Raw genomic sequence first — 22,436 nt, 5'->3', positions numbered from 1 at the left:
CAGAGACTCACACACATTTTTCTTTTTGTTGTAGACAAAATAAGGAATCTCCCTCGATGCTCTCATTATCTATGTGAAGAAGGCAGTATCTACGGAAAACATTATTACAGAAGGGTTTGATTCATGCTAGTGCTTCACTGAATTCTCTCAGATGTCTCCACCCTGCTTTATCCTAACATATGATGCAGATAATGGATTCACTCAAGGCAAACGCAGTGCTTTCCTCTCCAGCTGCTGTGTCTGCAGTGAAATTGATCTGCTGCTTGTACACGAGGTTGACTCTTAACAAATCTGCCTCCTGCTGTGTGTTAAAATATGAGTTGAACTGGCAATGTATCTTCCATATGCTGATAAATGAACATACAAGACGTCCTCAAAAATGCACAGAAATAGCCTCAAAATGATTTCGACATGAGAAAGCTTAAGATGTATTTAATGCAGAATGCTCTTTTAATTAACTTCAAAATACACTGAACAGCAATATACACCAAAAATGCATTAGGTGGTTGAAAATAAAAGAAAATACACAATATCTAGATTTTCATTTGTTCTGGAGAAAATGTGTGCTTGCCTGTGCACAATGCCAGGGTTTTCTGGGTGGTTGCCAGGGCGTTACTATGCAGTTGCTAAGGTGTTCTGAGCATTGCTTTGGTGTACTGAATGGTTGCTAGGTTGGGCTTAGTGGCCACCCACAAAATCTCTGTACCTTTAAAATGGCTTGGGCCCCTCATGTTTGTATATGTATGTGTTTTACTGTCCAGCTGAAAAGTCTGATTGCTTATAAATGTAATAGCACCACTCCTCAACAAGACATTTGAGGTGTCTTTTGCTCAACTATTCCCGTTTCAGCACAATTATTGCTGTTTTTGGCATCAGTATTGCATGCATATGTCATCTTAATGGTGAACCTTGCGCTAATTATGCATTAGACATCTAAGTATATTCTGTATATTTATTTACTTATTATGATTTTTAAATGTTTTTTTTAAAGAAGTCTTTTTATGCTCACCAAGACATTTGATGAAAAACACAGGGTAACACTTTAGTATAGGGACAAATTCTCACTAGTTGCTTATTAGCATGCCTATTATTAACATATTGGCTGTTTATTAGTACTTATAAATCACATTTTCTACATATTCTACATCCCTAATCCAACCCAATTCCTAAACTTAACAACTACCTTACTAACTATTAATAAGCAGCAAATTAGGAGTTTCTTGAGGCAAAAGTCTGGTTTGTTAATAGTGAGAATTTGACCTTAAAATAAAGTGTGACCAAACACAGTATAAACAGTAATATTTGAGATTTTAAAATTTAAAATAGCTGTTTTCTATGTGAATATATGTTCAAATGTAATTTACTGCGGCATAATTTATTGTTGTATTTTCAGCATCATTACTCCAGTCTTCAGTGTCACATGATCTTCAGAAATCATTCTAATATGCTGATTTGCTGCTCAAGAAACATTTCTGATTATTATCAGTGTTGGAAACAGTTGTGCTGCCCAATATTTTTGTGAAACTGTGATTTTTGTTTTTCTGGATTCTTTGAACGTTCAAAAGAACAACATTTATTTGAAATAGAAATCACCAACCATAAGAATAAGCAATAACAATATTTTCTCCACATAAACAGAATACTTCATACAGCTACAACTACCATTGATTGATATCACGTAAATGTACTTAGAACCTTAAATGTTCATGAAGTCCATCTCTCTTTTTAATAAACAGGTCCATGCAACAAATAGAACTAGTTTAATTCCAAGAAAAGAAAGGAGAGTTATGCAATATAGGATCCATCATATCATGCAAATTATGAATTAACAGCATTCCACATGAAATAAAAGGAAGGGGGAAATCAAATAAGAACAGAACAAACTGCAGTTAAATTACGAGGTGCAAAATGTAATACTATGAAAAAATATGGAAGCATACCATATATAATATGGATAGGTGTGAGGAAGGGGTCAATAGGGTAGGAATGTCGCGAACAAAATTACGGACCTGCAAATACCTGATAAAATGGTGTCAATGCAAATTTTTCTAATAGTTGCCGGAAAGATGCGAAGACATAGATCCTTATATGTTATAATGCACAGTGCCGACCACTGAGAGAAAGTCCTATCCATCAGTGATAGTGGGAAAGCAAGATGTGCGGCAATAGGTGCAGAAATAATCCAAAATAATCTAAATTGCCTCCAAATTCTCAACGTACAGTAGTTTTAATGATGACATTTTTGGTATAGGGAGAAGATGAACATTTATACTAACATTTACACAAACAATCATTTTTATTCCCTCTGACAAATCCAGTGTCTCTTTCGTATGAGCCCCAGATACATTCCTTCATTTCCTGCCAGCTTATTTCTGGCCATCTTGCCTTAGTAAATGAACCAGCTCCAGCCCTACAAATCTTCAGTGTCCATTTATAGGAGTAGTAGGTCTGTCTCCAGATGGTCCTGGTGATATCTCTGTGCCTCACACTGCTTTTGATCGGTGCTGGGCGCTTGCTTACGTCAGGCGCGCTGCTGCCTCACCGGTGGATTCATGCCGGAACTGGAGAGACGATGCTACTTGATGGATCTGTTTCTGGTTGCATGCTTGTGCGTGTGTGTACAAGACATGCTTGATGTGTGCTCAGCCTACTGTACATCATGGCTCTTAAAGCCAATATTTTTATGCATTAGGATCTGTAAACGTCCTCCTGTGCCCTTGTACATGACAATTTGGCATGCCAGTGTCATTCACCCCCTCAGACTGAGCATCTGGCTCAGCATGAACAGTAACCTGCATGAAGGTTAGAGTATTTTTTCTGATAGATATGTGTGTTGGTGCATTTCCTAATCATTATTTTTTACAAAGTGAGAAATAAATAGGGGGGGAAAAAACAGATTTTGTGTGTGTGTGTGTGTGTGTGTGTGTGTTCACAACTTTCTGATACTGCTTGCAGAATATAAACAAGGCATTTCTGTTCCACAATTAATTTGTTCTTTGTGCCCGGCCTACAAGAGCCCATCTTCCAATAATCAGTCACCTTTTATATGAGATATTGGGAATTAAGAATGTAAATGTGCACTGAATTATTATATAACATTGCTGCTCACAATTTTTAAATGTAAACTCACAACTTGAGTATTCGTCTTTCTTTTTAGAAGCAGTGGAGAACAACAGTACCATATATATAATTTTTTTGTTGTTGTTATAATTACAGCTCAAAACTGATATTGTTAAGGCAACATATTTCTTACATAACTGTGTCAGTTAAATGGTTTATAGGCTACTAGTTTAGACTACTACACTCAAAAATGGTAACATTGAAATGGTTTTATTCAAGGCAAAAAAACAAACAAACAAACAAACAAAAAAAAAAATATATATATATGTGTATATAATATAACATCACTGAGCCAACCTATATACACACCTTTACACCAACCAGCCACTTTCAGATTTCCACTTTTTACAGTGTAGCTGCTAATTTTTGCCTCTTTGTTCACTTTATATTTTTTCTTTTGCTAGATTTGCCCAGAAATTTTCTTACTGTAAAGCTGTTGTGATCACTATAAGCTATAACTCTAAGCTACATTGGATTCTAACTATAAACTGAACATATGCATTATCTATATTTGGCTGTGTTTTTTTTTTTTCCCCAGCTCCCCTCCCTACATCTTCATTTTTGCTGTCTCTATGTGATTCCATTTTCTGCTGAGTTGCTGAAATGTGAGCAACTTTACCTCTGTCCTCTTCACTCTTTTCCTGCCCTCTTCTTGTAGTAACTTGTTCCTATTAAAGGTTTAACTTCTCAGTGAAGAGATTGAAGTGGATGTCATTTCAGTAATTTGAAATTATTGTATAATGTAATTATACAATGAATATTTGCTTACAAACAAAGAAATGTTTGTGTTGTCACAGACTATCTTGAACTTTTATTCTGCATCTATCCCTTTATTCTTTTGAGTAAACAATCGATTCAAGTGTTTTACATCATTAAAATTGCTTGTGAATGTTGGAATTCTATTGAATAGGTCCTAAACAATGAAATCCAAAGTCTGGCTGATCAGCGTTGAATATTACTGACTAGTGTGAAAAGACAACAGAAGAAAAAACACTGGCTTTTCAGAAATCTTACTGCATGCATCTGCACTGAAGAAATAATAAACATCATTGAATCAGTCTAACTACATTAGGTTACAGAAACACAATTTAATTTGTGGGGTTAGATGAGACAGAAAATAGTTCTGTACACTAATATAAGGGCCTGTTTACACTTGGCCACTTCATGCGTTTTGTTTGATGGGATAGCTATCAGAAACGCCTGCAAAACACACTCGCAATGGATTGCAATCTGATCGCACGAACCACTTCAGGAGGTGGTTTGAGACGCATTCCAGACACAACTGGACAGGTGATTATTGAAGCCACATATCTTAATTTTACTCTTTCCAAAACAGCTCTCGCAACTGTTGTGGTCTTTGATCTTGGAATCAGCTGACGATGAATAAAATCTAGGGCATATTTGTTGCTTTTGGTGACATGAACTTGAATTTGCATACTTATTGCATGGAACTGAAGATCGGATTTATATTCATTTTGTGGAGACAAGTGTGGCTAAGTCTAAATGAAACAGTTTTAATAATTTGGATAGATCTGAGAAAACTCATGGCAAGGCCCTAGAGATATATTGGCATCTATGAGGAAGCTTTAACATCCATAGAATCTTTCCATTCCATAAAACGTTCTTTATATGAAAAAAAAAAAAAGTTCTTCAAATTTTTAAAACGTTCTTTACATTGAGAAAAATGGTTCTTTTTAGAACTGTTTACTGAAAGGTTCTTTGGGGAGCCAAGAATTGTTCTTCTACGACATCGCTGGAAAAAAACCTTTAGGTACCTTTAATTTAAAGAGTAAAACTTACAACACTATCAACTATTAACACTATTAACAAGTTGCTTATTATAATGCATATTACTAGCATATTGGCTATTTATTAGTACTTAAAAAGCACATATTAATTCCTTATTCTGCATGACCATATTCTAGATCCCGATAGTTCCCCCAAAAATGAAAATTACCCCATGATTTACTCACCCTCAAGCCAAGGTGTATATGACTTTCTTCTTTCAGACGAATACAATCAGAGTTATATAAAAAAATGTTCTGGCTCTTCCAAAGCTTTATAATGGCAGTGAATGGGTGTCGAGATTTTGAAGCTCAAAAAAGTGCATCCATCCATCATAAAAAGCGCTCCACACGGCTCCGGTGGGTTAATAAAGGCCTTCTGAAGCGAATCGGTGTGTTTGTGTAAGAAACATATCCATATATAAAACTTTCTAAAGCGTAATCTCTTGCTTCCGCTAGCTGTCATACGTGTGTACACAAGAGAGTGGCGTTCCACCTCAGATGATCGGTGATATCTTACCTTTGCAGAGCACTCAGTGTGGAAAAAGCCTCATAGATGAGGAGGAACGATATCAAAAAAGAGCAAAAACCTCTTCTTATAGCATTCAGTCCTGCCTAGTTCAATGAGTTAGACACATTAGAAGCAACAGTGTGAAAAGCGCACTGAAAGTATTTGGATAACCATATCTATTAATTGGTTTGGCAATACAATACTATTACAATGCAATGACTACTTTCTGCCTTGCACCAAAATAGCCCTCCTTATACTGTTGCAAAAAAGTGTAAAGCGCAGAATATTTCGGATGTTACTTTGTGGTGTAGCATTCAGCTTTAAAGATATTACTGCAATCGCCAGACCGTATAATTACAAGGGGCTATATGTAGCCGATTTGTGTTTTTGTTGTTTATGGAGATTTTATGAGGTTTCTGGATCCTAAATACAGAGTTGATCATGCAGTCAGATAAAGTGCAATGCTTTGTAAAGGACTGAACATCTAAGAGGGTCCAAATGAACCTGAAACCTATGAACTATGCAACAAGTTTAACATATATACATATTGTCTACAATGACCAACATTGTGCCTTATGTCTAAAGAAAGTACATGGTCTTTATAATAAATCATCTTTTTACTTAAAACTAATAAATTTGGCTGTAACAAATTAGAGTGTATTTTTTTATTTTGTCCGAGGTATATATATTTCTTCAATATAATAGACATGGGAGCAAAAAGAATTTTAGAAATACTATACATGCATTTTCTGACATAAATACCAGATCTTGCAATGAAATATAAGAATAGAGCAATTTTTTTTTTTTGGTACGTTCAGATTTTAGCCTTTGGTTTAGTGTTTAATAAAATAATACCATTTTATTTGTTTCACTGACAAATGTTTGCATTTATTCTTTGCATTATGACCAGTAAATGTGAAAGTTTGCATATGAGCATAAATAAAAGAGAATATTTCTTAAAATATAGTAATTATTGAATGGGCACATAACCACTCTTTCTGTCCATTTCATTGATCAAAACTGTAATCGTCATATGCGGTGCCATAAATTATGTAGAGTTATGGATTTCTCTATTCATTTAGAGTGAAAACAGAGGAGGGGGGTTTAAGGCAAAGTGAAAAATGAGTTGTATCTTTTTTTAGTTGCTTTTAATCTCATTTCCGTTTCACCACACCCGGTGATTTACAACATAAAAACATGACACGAGTAAAGCCATTTTTAGACAGAAGCAATTTTTGTTTTTTAAAAGTACCATATAAAGTTGTCTTTATTATTATGGTTATTTCTCTATGTCATATGCCACTCTTAGGACATAATGTTACTCAGCAAAAATGTACCTACTTACAAACAGATTTAGATTTTAGCACTAAAACAACAAAGCAAAGAGCAAATTATGTGAATTAAGTTTAGAATCCGTGTTGTACTGTATATGTGTGTTATTAAAGGGGTCATATGATGTGATTTAAATTTTTCCTTTCTCTTTGGAGTGTTACAAGCTCTTGGTGCATAAAGAAGATCTGTAAAGTTGTAAAGACTAAAGTCTCAAATCCAAAGAGATATTCTTTATAAAAGTTAAGAGTCAACCACGCCTACCTAAAACGGCTCGTTCTAACACGCCCCCAACATGTCTACCTCACGATGTGGGAAGATTTGCATAACGCCGCCCAAATGTTCACGCAAAGAAAGAAGGCGTAACCTTTATTCTCGCTGTAGTATTGTTGCCGCCGCCACCGTGTCGTGAAGGTGCGTTTTTAACCTTAAACCGCATAAACACATTGCATTACACCAAATACACAAATTAATGTTCTTTTTAGCAACGTCATATGACCCCTTTAAATCTTGAAGGCAGCATTAGTAAGTGCCACAGACTCGATCAAATATAAGTGGCTTATCCTTGACATGATCTCAAATGGAGTCATATGACCCCTTTAAATCTTGAAGGCAGCATTAGTAAGCGCCACCACCAAGACTCCATCAAATATAAGTGGCTTATCCTTGACATGATCTCAAATGGAGCGTTGTAATGTAAAGGTAAGCCCTTAAAAATAGCACAAACAGATGGACAGTATTCTGCATGTGTCACAGATTATTGGCATCTTTCTCCATAAAGATCCATCCATGGCACATTCTAAGCTACCTAGATGAGACAACCAGATTTAGATATAAAATTTCATATTGCTTGCGTTTCATAATTCTAAGTTTCCAGGACCTTAACCTGGAATAATTTTGGAAGTCTTAACTTTGTATTTTTCACTCTCATTTCCTGTCATAAATCTATTTACCTTAAGGACAAAAATGTTACAATTAAAACCACAATATTAAATCCCAGTGCCAGTTAAGCATAAAATCATGCTATGTTAATAGGCTTTTATTTTGTTGCAAGGCTTCAAAGTTTTTTACTATTTTTAAAACGTTTAAAACGTTTTTTACTATTTTCCAGCTGTCACATGTTGGTTCTGTTTTTCTTTAGTTTTCTTCCTGTTCCCGTTTGCCTGCCTGCGTTCCCTTATTAGTTTCCATAGTTTTTGATTAAGTAGTTAATTAATTAATCAAAAACTATGGACACTAATAAGTTAATTAATTAATTACACTCCCCTTGTATTTAAGCCCTCAGTTTCCCTCAGCTCAATGTCTGGTGTTGTTTGTATCTTTGTTGGTGGTTTCTCCTTGTGGATTTATTAAAAAGGACTTCTTGGACTCTTACTCTTTCGCCGTGTGCTTTAATATACAATTGCATGTAACACCAACTGATAGCACAATTAAAAAAAAATAATAATAAATAAAAATCTGACACTGCACGAAACATAATGGATCAAAATTAATGTTGTTGCTAATCATTGATGTAATAATCCAAAAGAAAAAAAAAGAGAAAGAAAAAAATGCTTAGCATTAAGTATATAAAAATGATAGATTTCTTGTGTTTTTTTTTCTCATAAAAAACAACAATGGCATTTTGTAAACAAACTGGCATTTAAAGGGACAAAATCCTGAAAATTAATTATTTTTTGGTAGTTATCAAGACTGATGTTGGTTAAAAGATCCATGCCAGTGAATAAAATTAATTTATAATATCTTTATGACCTTTTTTTTTTTGTTCTCTAAGGACCTCTGTGTAACTTTTTCAAATTGCCACGCAATAGTTAAAAATCAGCACTGTATTTGGACGTGTATTAACCCAAGCCTGTTTTTCGATGACAGAAGCTGATAGTTAGCATATAAGTGCATCTTTAGAGGATTTGGCAGAAATGATAACCTCTAGCATTCAACCGAGAGTGAAAAAGATGGACCTTGGAAAGGATGTAATGACTTACAAAGCTATTGTCCCCAAAGGCTTGGGTGTATGCGTTATTAATTAGAAAAAGCATAACTAAAAGTAATGAATAATAATAATAATAATGATAATTAATGTGTTTTTTCAAGATTATTATGTCAATATAACTCATCAAGAATAAGGTTCACAACTTTAATTATGGTTTTGCAACCATGCTTTTAATTAGGCTGTTTTAACAGGTCCTTGAATTACTTTTTAGAGTAGATAGCTGATTACTAAATAAAACAGATGAGGGATAATGACGAAGGATTGCTGCTTAAGATACTAGAGACTTCAACATTTCTAAAATATACAACCAAACACTTACTATTAGAGTCCTATTAATCTTAGACTAAAATTAATATAGTTTTGATTTGAGAAATAACTGGGGTGACAGTCTTCAGTGTAAATCTGCTGTGTCTCACATAAGCGGACCTGACTGGCACATGAATTTTTCAGACGCCATTTTGAGAGGGAGGAAATATAGTGCTGATTTATTATTAATTCACGGCTAAACTCACTCACAGTGTACTTCCTCACTCACTTCACCTGGACTTCAACACTGTCAGCAGTTCCTGACAGCGCTGGTCATCTGAACACTACATTGTCATGAAGACTGTCTCAGAACATCTTTAAAGATCTCTGAAATATCTTCCTTTTCTCTTTAAAAAAAAGCCAGTAATCTCACGTGTGTGCAATAGAGTTTCAGAGGACAGCTCAATAATGTCTCACATTGTGCCCTTAAGAAAAGAGGTGCACTTAGATGTATTGATATATATATAAAAACTGTACTTGCAGTTAATATGAATGAAACAAAAGGCCATTTCAGTGTACCTAAAGAGAGACGCTTTCATGACTGTCTCATAACACACTTAGTTCATTTTCAAAAAAATGCACTTTGTAAGATTTTCAGTTTAAAGGTTTTAATTTGAAATCATTGTTTTAATAATCTTTTGCTGTACTTCAAAGAAGTACACATTTTGATGTGTTGACTAACATGCTAAAGCACATGTAAAGTACTATGTATTTATAATTTTAACTCGTGTTATTTATTATTAAAATTAACATTTAATTTAAAATTTAAAAAGTAACTTCATGATTACAAAATGTGTAATTACAAATAGTTAAATGCATTACATAAATGATATAAACAAATCACTCTAAAGTTCAGCTAACTGCATTTAAAATACATTTATACTATACATTTTCATTTATTAATTGCAATTGCCATTACCGTTCAGTTTGCTCTTTAATATATTCTTTTGAAGTAATTTCCATAATTAAAAAAAAAAAAAAATGCTAAAGTGTACTTCTTTTTCACAAGGGACGTGTCAGTCTGAAATCAAATTATATGTGCTACTCTATGCTTGTCAGACTCTGTTTCATGTTTTTATTATTATTATTATTATTATTATTTATTTTTTTATTTTTTTTACCCAAGGGATTCATAGTTCACAAAGTTCACATTGTCATAATGCAAAAAGCCTTGTCCTTGTTACTGTAATTTTAAAAACCTTGTATTACAGTATACTTTTAGTAATCATCGTCATCATCAATTAATGAATTGGATATATTACAGTAATGAGATTTTCAGGATCCTTAATTGTCACAAGTAATGCAGACATTTTTTAAAGATTCATCCATATACAAAGGAATCGCATTACAGAAACAAATCTTGTTTGTATATGACTCTCCAGCAGTTGAAATCATTTACATATTGATATGGTAATTAATACTGAGACACTAATTTGGGCAAAAAGCACTAATGACTTGTTTAAGACTTGAATCTTAAAGCTGAGGACTTGCAACTCGACTTGGACTTGCCTGTCTTTACACGGGACTTGACTTGAGACTTGAATGCAAAGACTCGAGACTTACTTGTGACTTGCAAAACAATGACTTGGTCCCACCTCTGCATATTAACATATTACATATTATTACTGTATATTAACTATAATCAGGATTGCCTAAAAAAACAAGCTTGGTTACTACAGTATCTACGGATCTGAAGTCACATTGGTAACTCCTACAGAATTTTATCTGCAGTGTGTGTGTGTGTGTGTGTGTGTGTGTGTGTGAGTCACTGAAAGTTGATGATTGTGTTTGTCAGCATGGTAATCAGATCCATCCCTCTGACTGCATGAACTGCTCGATATATCAGGAAGTAAATATTCATCAGTATTGTATTGTATTCAGGTGTGTAGAGTGTTTCACACACGTGTGTGTATGTGTGAGAGTATCTGTGTGATAATGGTTTCAGTGGTGACCAGAAAATGCTGATAAGCATGTATGTAGTTTGTGTTCACTGCAGTGGTCTAAAATAAGAGTGTGAGTGAGTGAGTGTGTGTGTGTGTGTGTGAGTGTGTGAGTGAGTGTGTGTGTGTGTGTGTGGTGGGGGAGGTTGCTCACTGAAAGTTGCTGATTGTGTTTGTCAGCATGGTAATCAGATCCATCCCTCTGACTGGACAGTGTCATGAACTGCTCGATATATCAGGAAGTAAATATTCATTGGTATTGTATCGTATTCAGGTGTGTGCAGGGTTTCACACACGTGTGCGTGAGTGTCTGTGTGAGAATGGTCTCAGTGGTGACCAGGAAAATGCTGATAAGCATGTATGTAGTTTGTGTTCACTGCAGTGGTCTAAAATAGCTGCAGCGCACAACGAGCCGTTTTAGGTAGGTGTGGCTAACTCTTAACTTTTATAAAGAATATCTCTTTGGATTTGAGACTTTAGTCTTTGCAACTTTACAGATCTTCTTTATGCACCAAGAGCTTGTAACACTCTAAAGAGAAAGGAAAAAATGAAATCGCATCATATGATCCCTTTAATATGCATCAGTATGTAACGAGAGAGTATGTCTGTGACTCCATGCCTGTGCACTACTGTATCTGCTTCAGAGCAGCTTCTAAATCCAGATTATTTTCATCTTCTACTTATTTACCAGTCACAGAATGCTGAATGCATTTAAACATGATAAATGCATTAAAAAGAGCATTAATTAAATTAGTCGAAATATTTTATTCAGACATACTGTATATGCGACATAAGTTCATATTTTTGCAAAACTCCAAAAACCGATACATACAATTCACTGCAGTTTGCATCTGAAATGAACACTAGAGTCATTTTTCTTTCCTTTTCCTTTTTGTAGAAGCAAATTAAATGTTGCCACAAGAATGTATTTGAGCCTGAGTTGCATATTTGACATGATGAGGTTTTGAAAATGTACTGCATAAAATGCGTGATGAAAATTAAAATCGTGATGTTACGGAAGTAGCGACAGATCTTTTCTTCTGTATTGTGCTGTAAGTCGGGTTCCAGGAGTAAAAACTGCCTTTATTTTCTCCAGAGGGAAATAGATTTTTAATGATAACTTTCTACATCCAGATCAGATTCAGAGCGATGATCAAAACATAGATGGTGTAGATCGAGTCCATCAAAACATCTAAAGCCTCACAGCACATTCTGGGTCAACATTTCTTATGGTAACGTTAGGCAATTTTGATTTATGTGCTGTTCATCATCAGGATTCTGCTTCAGATAATTTTACATATGCATCTGCTAACATACGCAATTGCATGTTTCTGCTTCTTCTTCACCGTGGTTTGATCCAGACGTTCAGTACTCTTTCAGAAGTTGTGCAATAGTGCCCGCTACCGTATAACAGTGAAAACATGGAAAGCCGGAAAATTCCGTCAATAGAGGGGGAAGAGTTAAAGACAGACCTACTGTGAGCTTTGAGGTTGTTAATTTATGGTATATGCTTTTGTTGAAGCCATCAGTTTGCATTATTTCAACTTCTGTTTTAAATAATTAGAAGCAGAATCCTGGTGAAAAACTACATTACCCATGATGCTGTACAAAAAAAATCCACCAATCACAAAGTCTCAGCGAACAAATTGCACCAATCAAGTGCTAAGCTCCGCCCACTCCCATGAAGCACCGCAAATTATGCTATCAAGTCGGTCTCCACATGCTCTCAAAACACTTATTAATTTGAATATTCTTATACATTTTTTTGCAATACACTTAAAATATTTTTTTCTATACATAGAATCAATAACTTTAAATGGGTAGTTTCATATTTCTCCATCATTTTTTACTTGATTATGTCATTGGCAATTGTTCATGGGATCGTAGTTCTTTACCTCACTAAAGCTGTTAAGTTCACAGCCTTGTACCTTTGTTTTTTTTTTTTGTCCTATTTTCAAAAACTATATATAAACTGTATATATATGTATTATTTGTATATATACCTGTATACTATGTGTGTGTATATGTGTGTGTGTGTGTGTACAGTACATACAAGCCAAGTCAACTTAATAAAAAAAAATAGTATAAAGTGCTTTATACAATATATATTTTTCCACAGCAGCTTCACAGTAGTTTCAAATTCAAATTCTGTATTCTCAGTATTGATTCAGTTCAGTTGCGTAACTGTAAAATTCATCAGTTGTATACATGCATACTGTATATACAGTGTATATGTGCATATGCATGTATGAGCGAGTGCTGTGACAAACTCCTGTGCTCCACTGCACTCTGAACAAGCAAAAGACACACAAGAGTAGTGTTTTACATTTTTCACATCTGTGTGTAGTGTGGCTGATTATGTTTGTGTGTACAGTTACTATGCAAAAATACAATTTTTAGAAGAGTTAAAATAGTTTTGAATGAAGTGTTTGCTTTTGCAAGATATGTGTTACGTTTTGCATGTTGTGTGTGTGTGTGTGTTTTGTGTGTAGAGTTTAGAGACATGGAGCCATAGTTTCAAAAACTGCGTGTAAGCATAAAAAAAAAGTAAAATGAAATTGATAAATCAATAAGATGCATTTAGAAAATAGGGTGAAGTTCAATTTCATGCTGACTAAGTTTTTAAGAACACAGTGATAATTCATGTTAGCAAGAGTTTTAGTTGGTGCCAAAACTGCTGCAATGCAATGTGAAAAAAAGTTCTTCTTGTATGGAAAAGTGTGTGTGTGTGTTGCTGTTTATCTTGAATACAAAATGTATATACTGTGGTGTAACTCATATATTACATATATGTCATATGCTTGTGATATTAAGTGATCAGACTTTACACTTGGTGTGTGACACAATGGTTGAAAAAATCTCATAAATGTGCAATGAAGGAGGGACTCAAGCCCTACATACCAGAATATCATAGATCCGGGATGGGCATTTTTGTCTTGATCCAGTTACAGTAACAGCAGACTGGAACACCCTAGCAACCACATATCATATTTCATAACTACGTATTTCATATGAACTTCTGCATTATTCTGCTTTCAGTAAATGAATGGTGCACATGTTTGAGTTACAGTAGTCCAAGCATATTTGGTAAATGAATCTGCATTGTGATGGATGCAGTCCGTGTGGGTGCACTGTGTGCTTTATTTGCTTTACTTGTAATATATTGCATTTCAGACATCCAGACATGTAGCTATAGAAATGAAATGTGCAATTATAAAACACGATTAAATGTTAGATCAACTTACTTCAAAATATTTTTTTTATCACTGCACACAATTTTCGCCAGGATCAGGAACATTTCAGTGTATAGTGACAGATTTTAAGACAATTCAATCAATTTTGAACTACTCCCTTATATGAGAAAGAAGTACACTTAAACACACTTTAAAAAATAATACTTATACAGACAAAATATAATTTCTAAGTACTTAAGTAAATGTTCTCATGTCTGAATGTAATTTTTTTCAGACCCTTAATTGCATTTTATTTACAATTACTTGAAAATGTATTATAGATTAAATTCTAATTAAATGCAATCAGTTGAACATAATAGTCCTTTTTTGACTCACTTATGTAGGATTATATGGAATTTCATAAATAATTCTGTTGTCTTTGAAATATGGTTAAAGTGTACTGCTGATTGAACTGACAAGCATTTATGATAAACTAAAGTTTTAGGTTTTAATGTAATGTCTGATGAAACTTGTATGTCTTGTTTTTAAATATATTTGTAATTACACTTTTGTAATGATAAAGTTGCAATTTAATACATTTAAAATATATTACCGTTAAACATAATATCGAATAACACACTACAGTTAAAATTATAATCCAGTGCTTTACATTTAGCATGTTAGTCAGCACATCAAAAATAGTGTACTTCTTTACTTATTAAAACAACTATTTAAAAATGTACATTAAGGTAAAGCTTTTGATTTGACATTATTGTGAAGTGCACTTTTTAAAGTTAATATTATATTATCTGCAAGTAAAAAATTTTTAATACACTTGTAAGATTTGAAGTAAACAAGTGCACATTCAATACACACTCACTTCAATACAAACATACTTCTTTTTCAAAAGGGTAAGACCTGCTAAAATGCAAGTCATGTCAACCACTAATGTATTTTAAAAAAAAAAGCATTTTATGGAGTATTTTATAATGTGTGTGTGTCTGTGTGTGTGTCTGTACAATGTGTGAATATAAAAGAAAGAGAGCGAGTGCATGTGTGTGTGTGAGAAAGCGAGGCTGAAAAAGCGTTTGCTAAGACTCAAGAGTGAGCACAAAAGAGGTGGTCTGAAAGGCAATTATGATGCTCTGACATGAATAATACCCAGGCCTCTCATGCAAAATGGGAAGGAAAGATGAAAATAGGCTCTGAAAATCTGTTACATTGGTTCTTTGTTACTGTCTATTCTTCTGCCAATGTTTTGTCATGCTAATGCTCTGCCCGATAAAAATAGTTTGGGAAAGACGGGCTTCCCTCATGTAAAAAAAAAAAAAAAAACAGCGTGAGAGCTCGATTAGGGTGTTAGGGAGGGTAAGCACACCTCTGTAAGTCACTGATAACCCATAAACAACTGATGTAGGAAATTCCTCTCATCCTCTGTCAGCAACTCTTTTTTTCTTCTAACAGAACCATCTGCTCTGTTTGGATTATACAGCTAATTCTGTGTAAACACTTTCTTTTTATAGAAATCTTATAGTAGGTCCTATATGTATTCTGCACATTGCTATTGTTTGTCTACAAAAGTCATATATAGCAATAATTTGTGGTGCTTAATTGCAGGGTTATTAACAGGCCCCTTGTTAAACAAACAAACAAATAAATATGTTTAAAATAATGTCACTCACATGAGATTCAGACCCCATGAAGGTCATTATTGTTTTTCATTTTTCATTTTAGTTTGCAATTCAGTTTCGTTTTAAACTTGTTACACTTTATTTTTTATTTTATGCACACATTTCTTTGGATGTATAATAGACTATATGTACTGCAAAAATACTGCAAAAACAGTGGGGAAAATATTTACTACAATTTAATTACAGTTTTTTTATTAATTTCAATACATTTTGAAATGTATGCATGTAATTTGATCATGAATAATGAATTTTCAATTTTCAGCAGGTGCTGAATTTTCAGTTGTGCTGCTAATTTTTTTTTTTTTGTGGAAATGGTGATAATTTTTTTTTTCAGGATTCTTTGATGAATATGAAGTTTAAAAGAACAGAATTAGTTTGAAACAGACCGTTTTTTTGCAACATCATAAAAGTCTTTACCGTCACTTTTGAACAATTTAATGCATCCTTGCTATATAAAAGTATTAATTTATTTCTACAACAACAACAACAAATTCTTACTGACCCCAAACTTTTGAATTGTAGTTTACATATTTGTCTTTGTTTTAGTAATTGTAGGAATAATAAAATGAATGAGTTATACACGTTGCTGACATTGTCTAAAAAGAAGAGCTTCGGCCAGCATAACAGTTACAGCCACAGCAGAAGTGACCAAACTCAGGTTCTGTATTCAGCAATCCTACAGTGTTTGTCCATGGGACAAAAGAAAGTCGACCACATCCATTCATTTAAGTTTCATTACATGCATGGTCTTAGCACTTTGATCTTTGAGAAAGCAATAAGGACAAAAGAGTACACAATTAAAGTTGTCCATGTGACTTTGCTATACTCCAAGTCTTCTGAAGCCATGCAATAACTTTGTGTGATAGCTTTGTGCACTGATAATCTTTCCTCCAGTAAGCCGTTAGTTGGTGAGTTGGATCAATCTAATTTGGGAACGAATCATTCTTTTGTGCCATTTCTTTCCAATGAACCACTCAGACAAACTGATCTACTGGTAGTTCTCAGGATCCAATTACAAACTAAAAGAAATGGCAACAGCAGTTTTAAATTGCTTTTCAAGAAGATATATTCATATTTCATTTGTCAAACATTGACTGAATATATACCTGCATTGATTGTCCTATAAACAGTGGTAACTTGCAATTTGATCTTAGAGAGATATTTCTACCAAATATATCACATAAAAATGTGTTTTGTTGGCATAAATCAATGTATTTATGTAAACTGTAAGTTTCAATTTGTTAACTTTACTTGAAATAATTTTGCTAAATTATTGCCTCAGAGAAAATGTAGCTAAGGTTACTTAGTATATTCAAGTTTTCATAAATTGGCTTGTGAGTAAACTTGAATTGAATAAAACCAGAAAATGTAGATGTTACAATTTTTTTCAATGATAAAGGGGACATCGGATGTCAAAAATTTTTTTGACTTTTTATTTTTAGCTTTTTTTTGCATTTAGTTAGGTTTCTGGCATGTCTGCCAGCTCAGAAAAGCTGAAAAGAAAACACGCAGCCAGTTTGTTATGGGGCTGAATCTGAAACTGTGTCATCCAGCGAGCTGTTTCAATATGCAGCTGGTTTCTATGTAGATAGCTAGCTATTTGAATAAGACCAACTCCGAGCCATATATGGAGTCCAAGGCTGCAATTCACATGTCTTGTGTCGATGCCCCTCAGAAGAGATGGGTGGGGTTAGCAGTAGCTCATTATCATTTAAAGAGACATGCACCGAAACAGGTCGCTGTGAACAGAGCTGTTTTTGACAAGGTAAAAAGGGGGTTGTTTTACACGACCATTGAGGAATTTTAACCAAAGTGTGTTACAGACATTTCATGAAGACCCTAAAGACTCGTACCAACTTGTGGAAAATGGGCATCCGACGTCCCCTTTAAGAATCTCTTGTTAAATGGGGCTCTGCTTGAAGTCTTGTAAGTTTGAATCTATATCAGCTCTCCCTTCTTCTCTCTCTGCGTTCTCCTCCGCTGTCTGTTTGTGAGCTCGCTGTTCCTCTGAACTGTTTGCTGATGCAGTAAGTCTGCATGGAGCTGGCAGCTTCCTCTACTGAATTATTCATTAGGGAGAAATCTGCCGAGCCCCTCCCCCATCATCTTATTATAAACCTTTTGCATCTTCATCAACTCTTTCACTAGTATTCACTCTGCAGTGGTAAATTGCTGTTCACATGTGCTTGGCCCTACCCTCTATCTATCTATCTATCTATCTATCTATCACATTGTTGATTTATTATAATGCATTTACAGAAAGCATTAGAAGACATTTCTGAAGACCTGAAATGCAATGCAAAGTCGTATATGGACCACTTTTAATTATGCTTTTTTGCATCATATTTGAAGCTTCCAAGCTTTAGTCTTCAACCATTTTAACTACTAGTAAAAGCAAGACCAGGACAATTATTTAAAAGGTCTCATTTTGTCTCCAACAACCGAACAAAAGTCATATAGAGTAAATAATGGCAGAATGCGCTTTTTTTGGTGAAATAACCCTGAAGAACTGGAGTGATCGCAGCAGTTCTTAATTCCAGTAAAATAGTGATGTAGGTAAGGTTTTGATTGATCAAATAGTTGATCCTGATTAATTAGAGATTTGTAGTATGTACCATCACACCACCAAAATGCATGGTGCATAGTGACGTCCGGTTCATGAATGAATCATTCTTCTGAACTGGTTCTTTTTAGTGAATCAGATGAATCAGTTCACCAAATCGGACTGAAGCGTCTGAAACAGTTCGCGGCTCAAGCAGCACAGTAACTCTACAAGTTACTCAATTAAAACTCACTTTCAGACACCCGACAAGTCACTGCGACTGGAAATTAGCCGAAATACCGGCATATATGATCCTGTGATGAATGAACTCATTCAGCGCTCCAGTTCCTCCAACAGACACTGAACTGAGGAAACAGTTCGACTCGGACTGAAAACTGATGAGCCGCTGATATGCACATGCGTGAACCGAGCACTTGAATGAAGGGGCCAAATGAATGTTTTTATGGTTTCTCATGGTTTATGTAAAAAGGTGAGCTGATGAAGGCTAGTTTATTCACTTTATTTGCTGTAGACATGCAAAACATCCATGTTGCACATCATAATTAGGTGCTTTAATGATACAATTGTGTATATGTGATGCCATTGTGTGATTACATAAATGAATCACTGGTGATGTGAATCATTGAAACGAACTGTGAATCAGAGTTCCCATATCCACACAGCAGGCGATTAGAGAATTTGGAGAAATTATTTATGAAGTCTATGTTACAGTGTTAGTGGTATAGTTCAAAAGAGTCAGAGGGCTATTGGTATTGTTCTCAGCAGAACAGGTGTTGCTGACTCTGTTTCTCTTTCCCTAAATAGCTCACATGTTAGTCATTGTCCCTGTCTGGAGTCTAGACACTAAAATACTTTTGTTTTGCTTTTCTTGTCTCTTTACAAAAAGTGCTGATTTGGAGTGGTTCAGGTTTAGCTTTTTGTAGAACAGCAGGTACGTTTGTATGAATGAAAAGGAAAGGATAATACATTAGCTCATAACAATCATTAGCTCTGTGGTTTGTGCTTGCCTTTCATCAGGAAAGGGAACATTAAAATGGAAAAAAATTTTTTTTTAAATAAAAATCAACAGAAAAGAAAAAAAGCAACCTGTATCCTATGATGTAATGCATAGCACTTGACTGAACTTGAGCAATATTATTTATCTAGACGGTAACCAAATCACTGAATTAAACATAAAAAAAAAGTGTTTCAGAATTCGGAGAAACTCATTTTTCAGTGTTTTTAATTAAGTGTTTTCTTCTCTCCCAGCAGAGACAACTATACGTAAGACATTTGTTGAATTGAACACTCTTTGAACAGTCCGACATGTCAACTTCTGGCTCGACTAATGGTGTGAATTTGGGGTTATCGGCATTTTGAGATACTTCAACCTGGAGTTATTGCAGACTTCATAGCTTCCATGTTAACATCTGTGCTACAAATGACGATTACTTTATTTAGAGCTGTTGAAGTAATTAAATATAGAAAATGCTCCTACTCTCTCCTACTTTTTGTACCCTACAGATAATATTTGCATGAGAAGCTGCCACCGTCTTTTATTGCAGCACATCAACTCTCCCTTCCTCACGTTCTGTTCTCTCGTTGACTGCGACTGTGCTTTGCTACAGTCTGCAGCATAAGAGAATTTGGATTTTTCGAGTGACTTTCTGTTGAGAAACGTATTGTGTGTGAATGTGTTGCATTCCTAAACTTAACATCTACCTTACTAACTGTTAATAAGCAGCAAATTACACTCTAAAAAAAATGCTGGGTTAAAAAGGGACAAACCCAGCTATTGGGTTGTTTTGACCCAGCGTTTGGTTTGTTTTGACCCAGCGTTTGGGTTATTTTGACCCAACGTTTGGGTTGTTTTTACCCAGTATTTGGGTTGTTTTGACCCAGCGTTTGGGTTGTTTTGACCCAGCGTTTTGGTTGTTTTGACCCAGCATTTAGGTTGTTTTGACCCAGCGTTTGGGTTGTTTTGACCCAGCGGTTGGGTTCAAAACAACCCAACCGCTGGGTCAAAACAACCCAATAGCTGGGTTTGTCCCTTTTTAACCCAGCGCTGGGTTATATTTAACCCAACATTTTTTAGAGTGTAGGAGTTTATTGAGGCGACACTCTAAAAAAAAATGCTGGGTTAAATATAACCCAGCTATTGGGTTGTTGTGACCCAGCAGTTGGGTCATTTTTTAGAGTTTAAAGTTGTAGTTAATAGTTAATAGTGATAACTGGTCCACAAACTAAAGTGTGACCACATTTATATTACATTTTTACAGCTTTATATCGATGTATTTTTGATCCATTACCTAAACAAAACCACTTCTCAACAATATAAAAACCAAAAAATGTCATTTTTTTTAGTCAATGCATGTTCAGAAAACTGCTGTGTCCCACAGCAAACAAAATAAATATATTACAAAGGCAAAGGCTGAACGATTTATTAATTTATTCATATTCGATTCACTTTAAGATTTTAAGATTGAGGAAAATGACGTGATCCTTTGATTTGAGCCAATAATAAATGTGATTGTTCACAAATACAATAGAATCTAAGTCTAATAATTAATGGAATAACTAAGGATTAAATAAGGCTTCGTAATTTTGTACATCTGTAAAGTTGTTTATATGTAAAATATTTACCTTTTAGATGCTGTCAGTATTGTACATTTGCGTAATATCTGTTAGATTTCAAAGCAAAAATCTTTATAATCCTATCAAGCTTGCAAGACTATTATAGCGGATTCTCAGAGAATTTATTCCTTTTAAGACATTTTTGTGGTAAAAATAAATGATCCAAGACCAACCCGAGAATCTGAAATGTGCTCTAAGCTATCAATTTCCCCGCGGGTTTGTTTTTGTCTCTTTGTTCTTCTGCACTTTCCTCTCATTCTGCTTCTCTTTTTCATGTTTGTCTGCCTTCTCTCGTCATGTGAACTGACTAATTCAAGCGTAGGCTCTTTTCATTCATGTGAAGCAATAGATGGGACTCTTTTCTCTTCCAGCTCTCTCTCTCTCTCTTTCTCTCTCTCTCTATCTGTCGCTCTCTCTGTCTCTCGTTCTCTCCCTTTACCTCAAGAGTGTGAAGATTTAATGGCTTCTTGTGTTTATGTCGTGTGTCCTTTTAGGCCCACGTCGTTCATCGCTGGCTAATCGATCAGGACAATAGTGTGAGCTCTGAGCTGCCGGATGGCCAGGGAGTGTGGCACTATGATGAAACAGTAAATATCTGCAACATATATCTAAATTTTTATTCTCATATGTATCTATATACATATACATATTGTATATGGACATTATCTGTCACTAGATATGCTTCTGTCATTGTTGTTAGTGTTTTTGGTGTATAGTGGTTCTAATTTCATCCACATTCTTTTCTTGTGAATTTGATTTTGGCACCATAAAGTTTTTATGTATAACATTCCGTTTAACTAAACTGTGGTTTTATTTGAGAGTTTCGTATTACTGTTTGGTGTTGGGCTGGCTTTTTTTTAAGTAGCGGTAGATGTGGTAGTGGTCCGGGCTGGACAAGTTTTTGTTGTTGTTGTTGGTTTCTTTGTTTTTTATTTGTTTCACCTGATCGTTTTATGAGATTTTTTTGGTTGCGTTCAGATTTTGAGTTCCGTTTTTGTGATGTGTGGATTATTTTTGCGTTCATCAGTGTACTCACAGTATAAAAGAGTCCACGGGCAAAAACAAAAAACTAAAATAATATTACCAACACATCACTTTAACATAACATAAACTGCTTACACAGTATGGGTAGGATATAATAAGGCTGAAGTCAAACTAACCTATTTTACCTGTGGGTTCTTAAGTGTACTTTTCACATGTTTTGATGTGTTACTCACAAACACTCGTTTGTATCCAGACACCTCTGCATGCACTGACGTGTGTTGATGTTTATACACTATCCACATCTGTCCATGTTGTGCCGTGAGAGCTGAATCTGAGTGGTGAGTGAGGTTCAGTTTTTTTTCATCTGTGTTTCTGTGTTTGTGCTGAACGTGTTTTTGTGTTGTGATAGTGCTCATTTCATAGTGTGTGTGT

The 22,436-nt window shown here is 34.7% G+C and overlaps 1 protein-coding gene across 2 annotated transcripts in view; it reads left to right on the top strand.

Moving 5' to 3' along the window:
• The window catches only part of LOC107722748 (ankyrin-1-like), a 138,628-nt gene that overhangs the window by 17,287 nt on the left and 98,905 nt on the right, over window positions 1-22,436 (top strand). For both annotated transcript variants that reach the window (XM_016531215.1, XM_016531214.1), the window contains exon 2: window positions 21,515-21,607. In XM_016531215.1, coding sequence (XP_016386701.1) covers window positions 21,515-21,607 — 93 coding nt within the window. The remainder of the gene's footprint in view (window positions 1-21,514; window positions 21,608-22,436) is intronic.

The sequence above is a fragment of the Sinocyclocheilus rhinocerous genome, unplaced genomic scaffold (assembly GCF_001515625.1).
Source record: "Sinocyclocheilus rhinocerous isolate Xijiao unplaced genomic scaffold, SAMN03320098_v1.1 scaffold514, whole genome shotgun sequence".
NCBI lineage: Eukaryota > Metazoa > Chordata > Actinopteri > Cypriniformes > Cyprinidae > Sinocyclocheilus > Sinocyclocheilus rhinocerous.
Note: the sequence above shows the minus strand (reverse complement) of the source record. Positions and strands in the feature narration are given on the sequence as shown.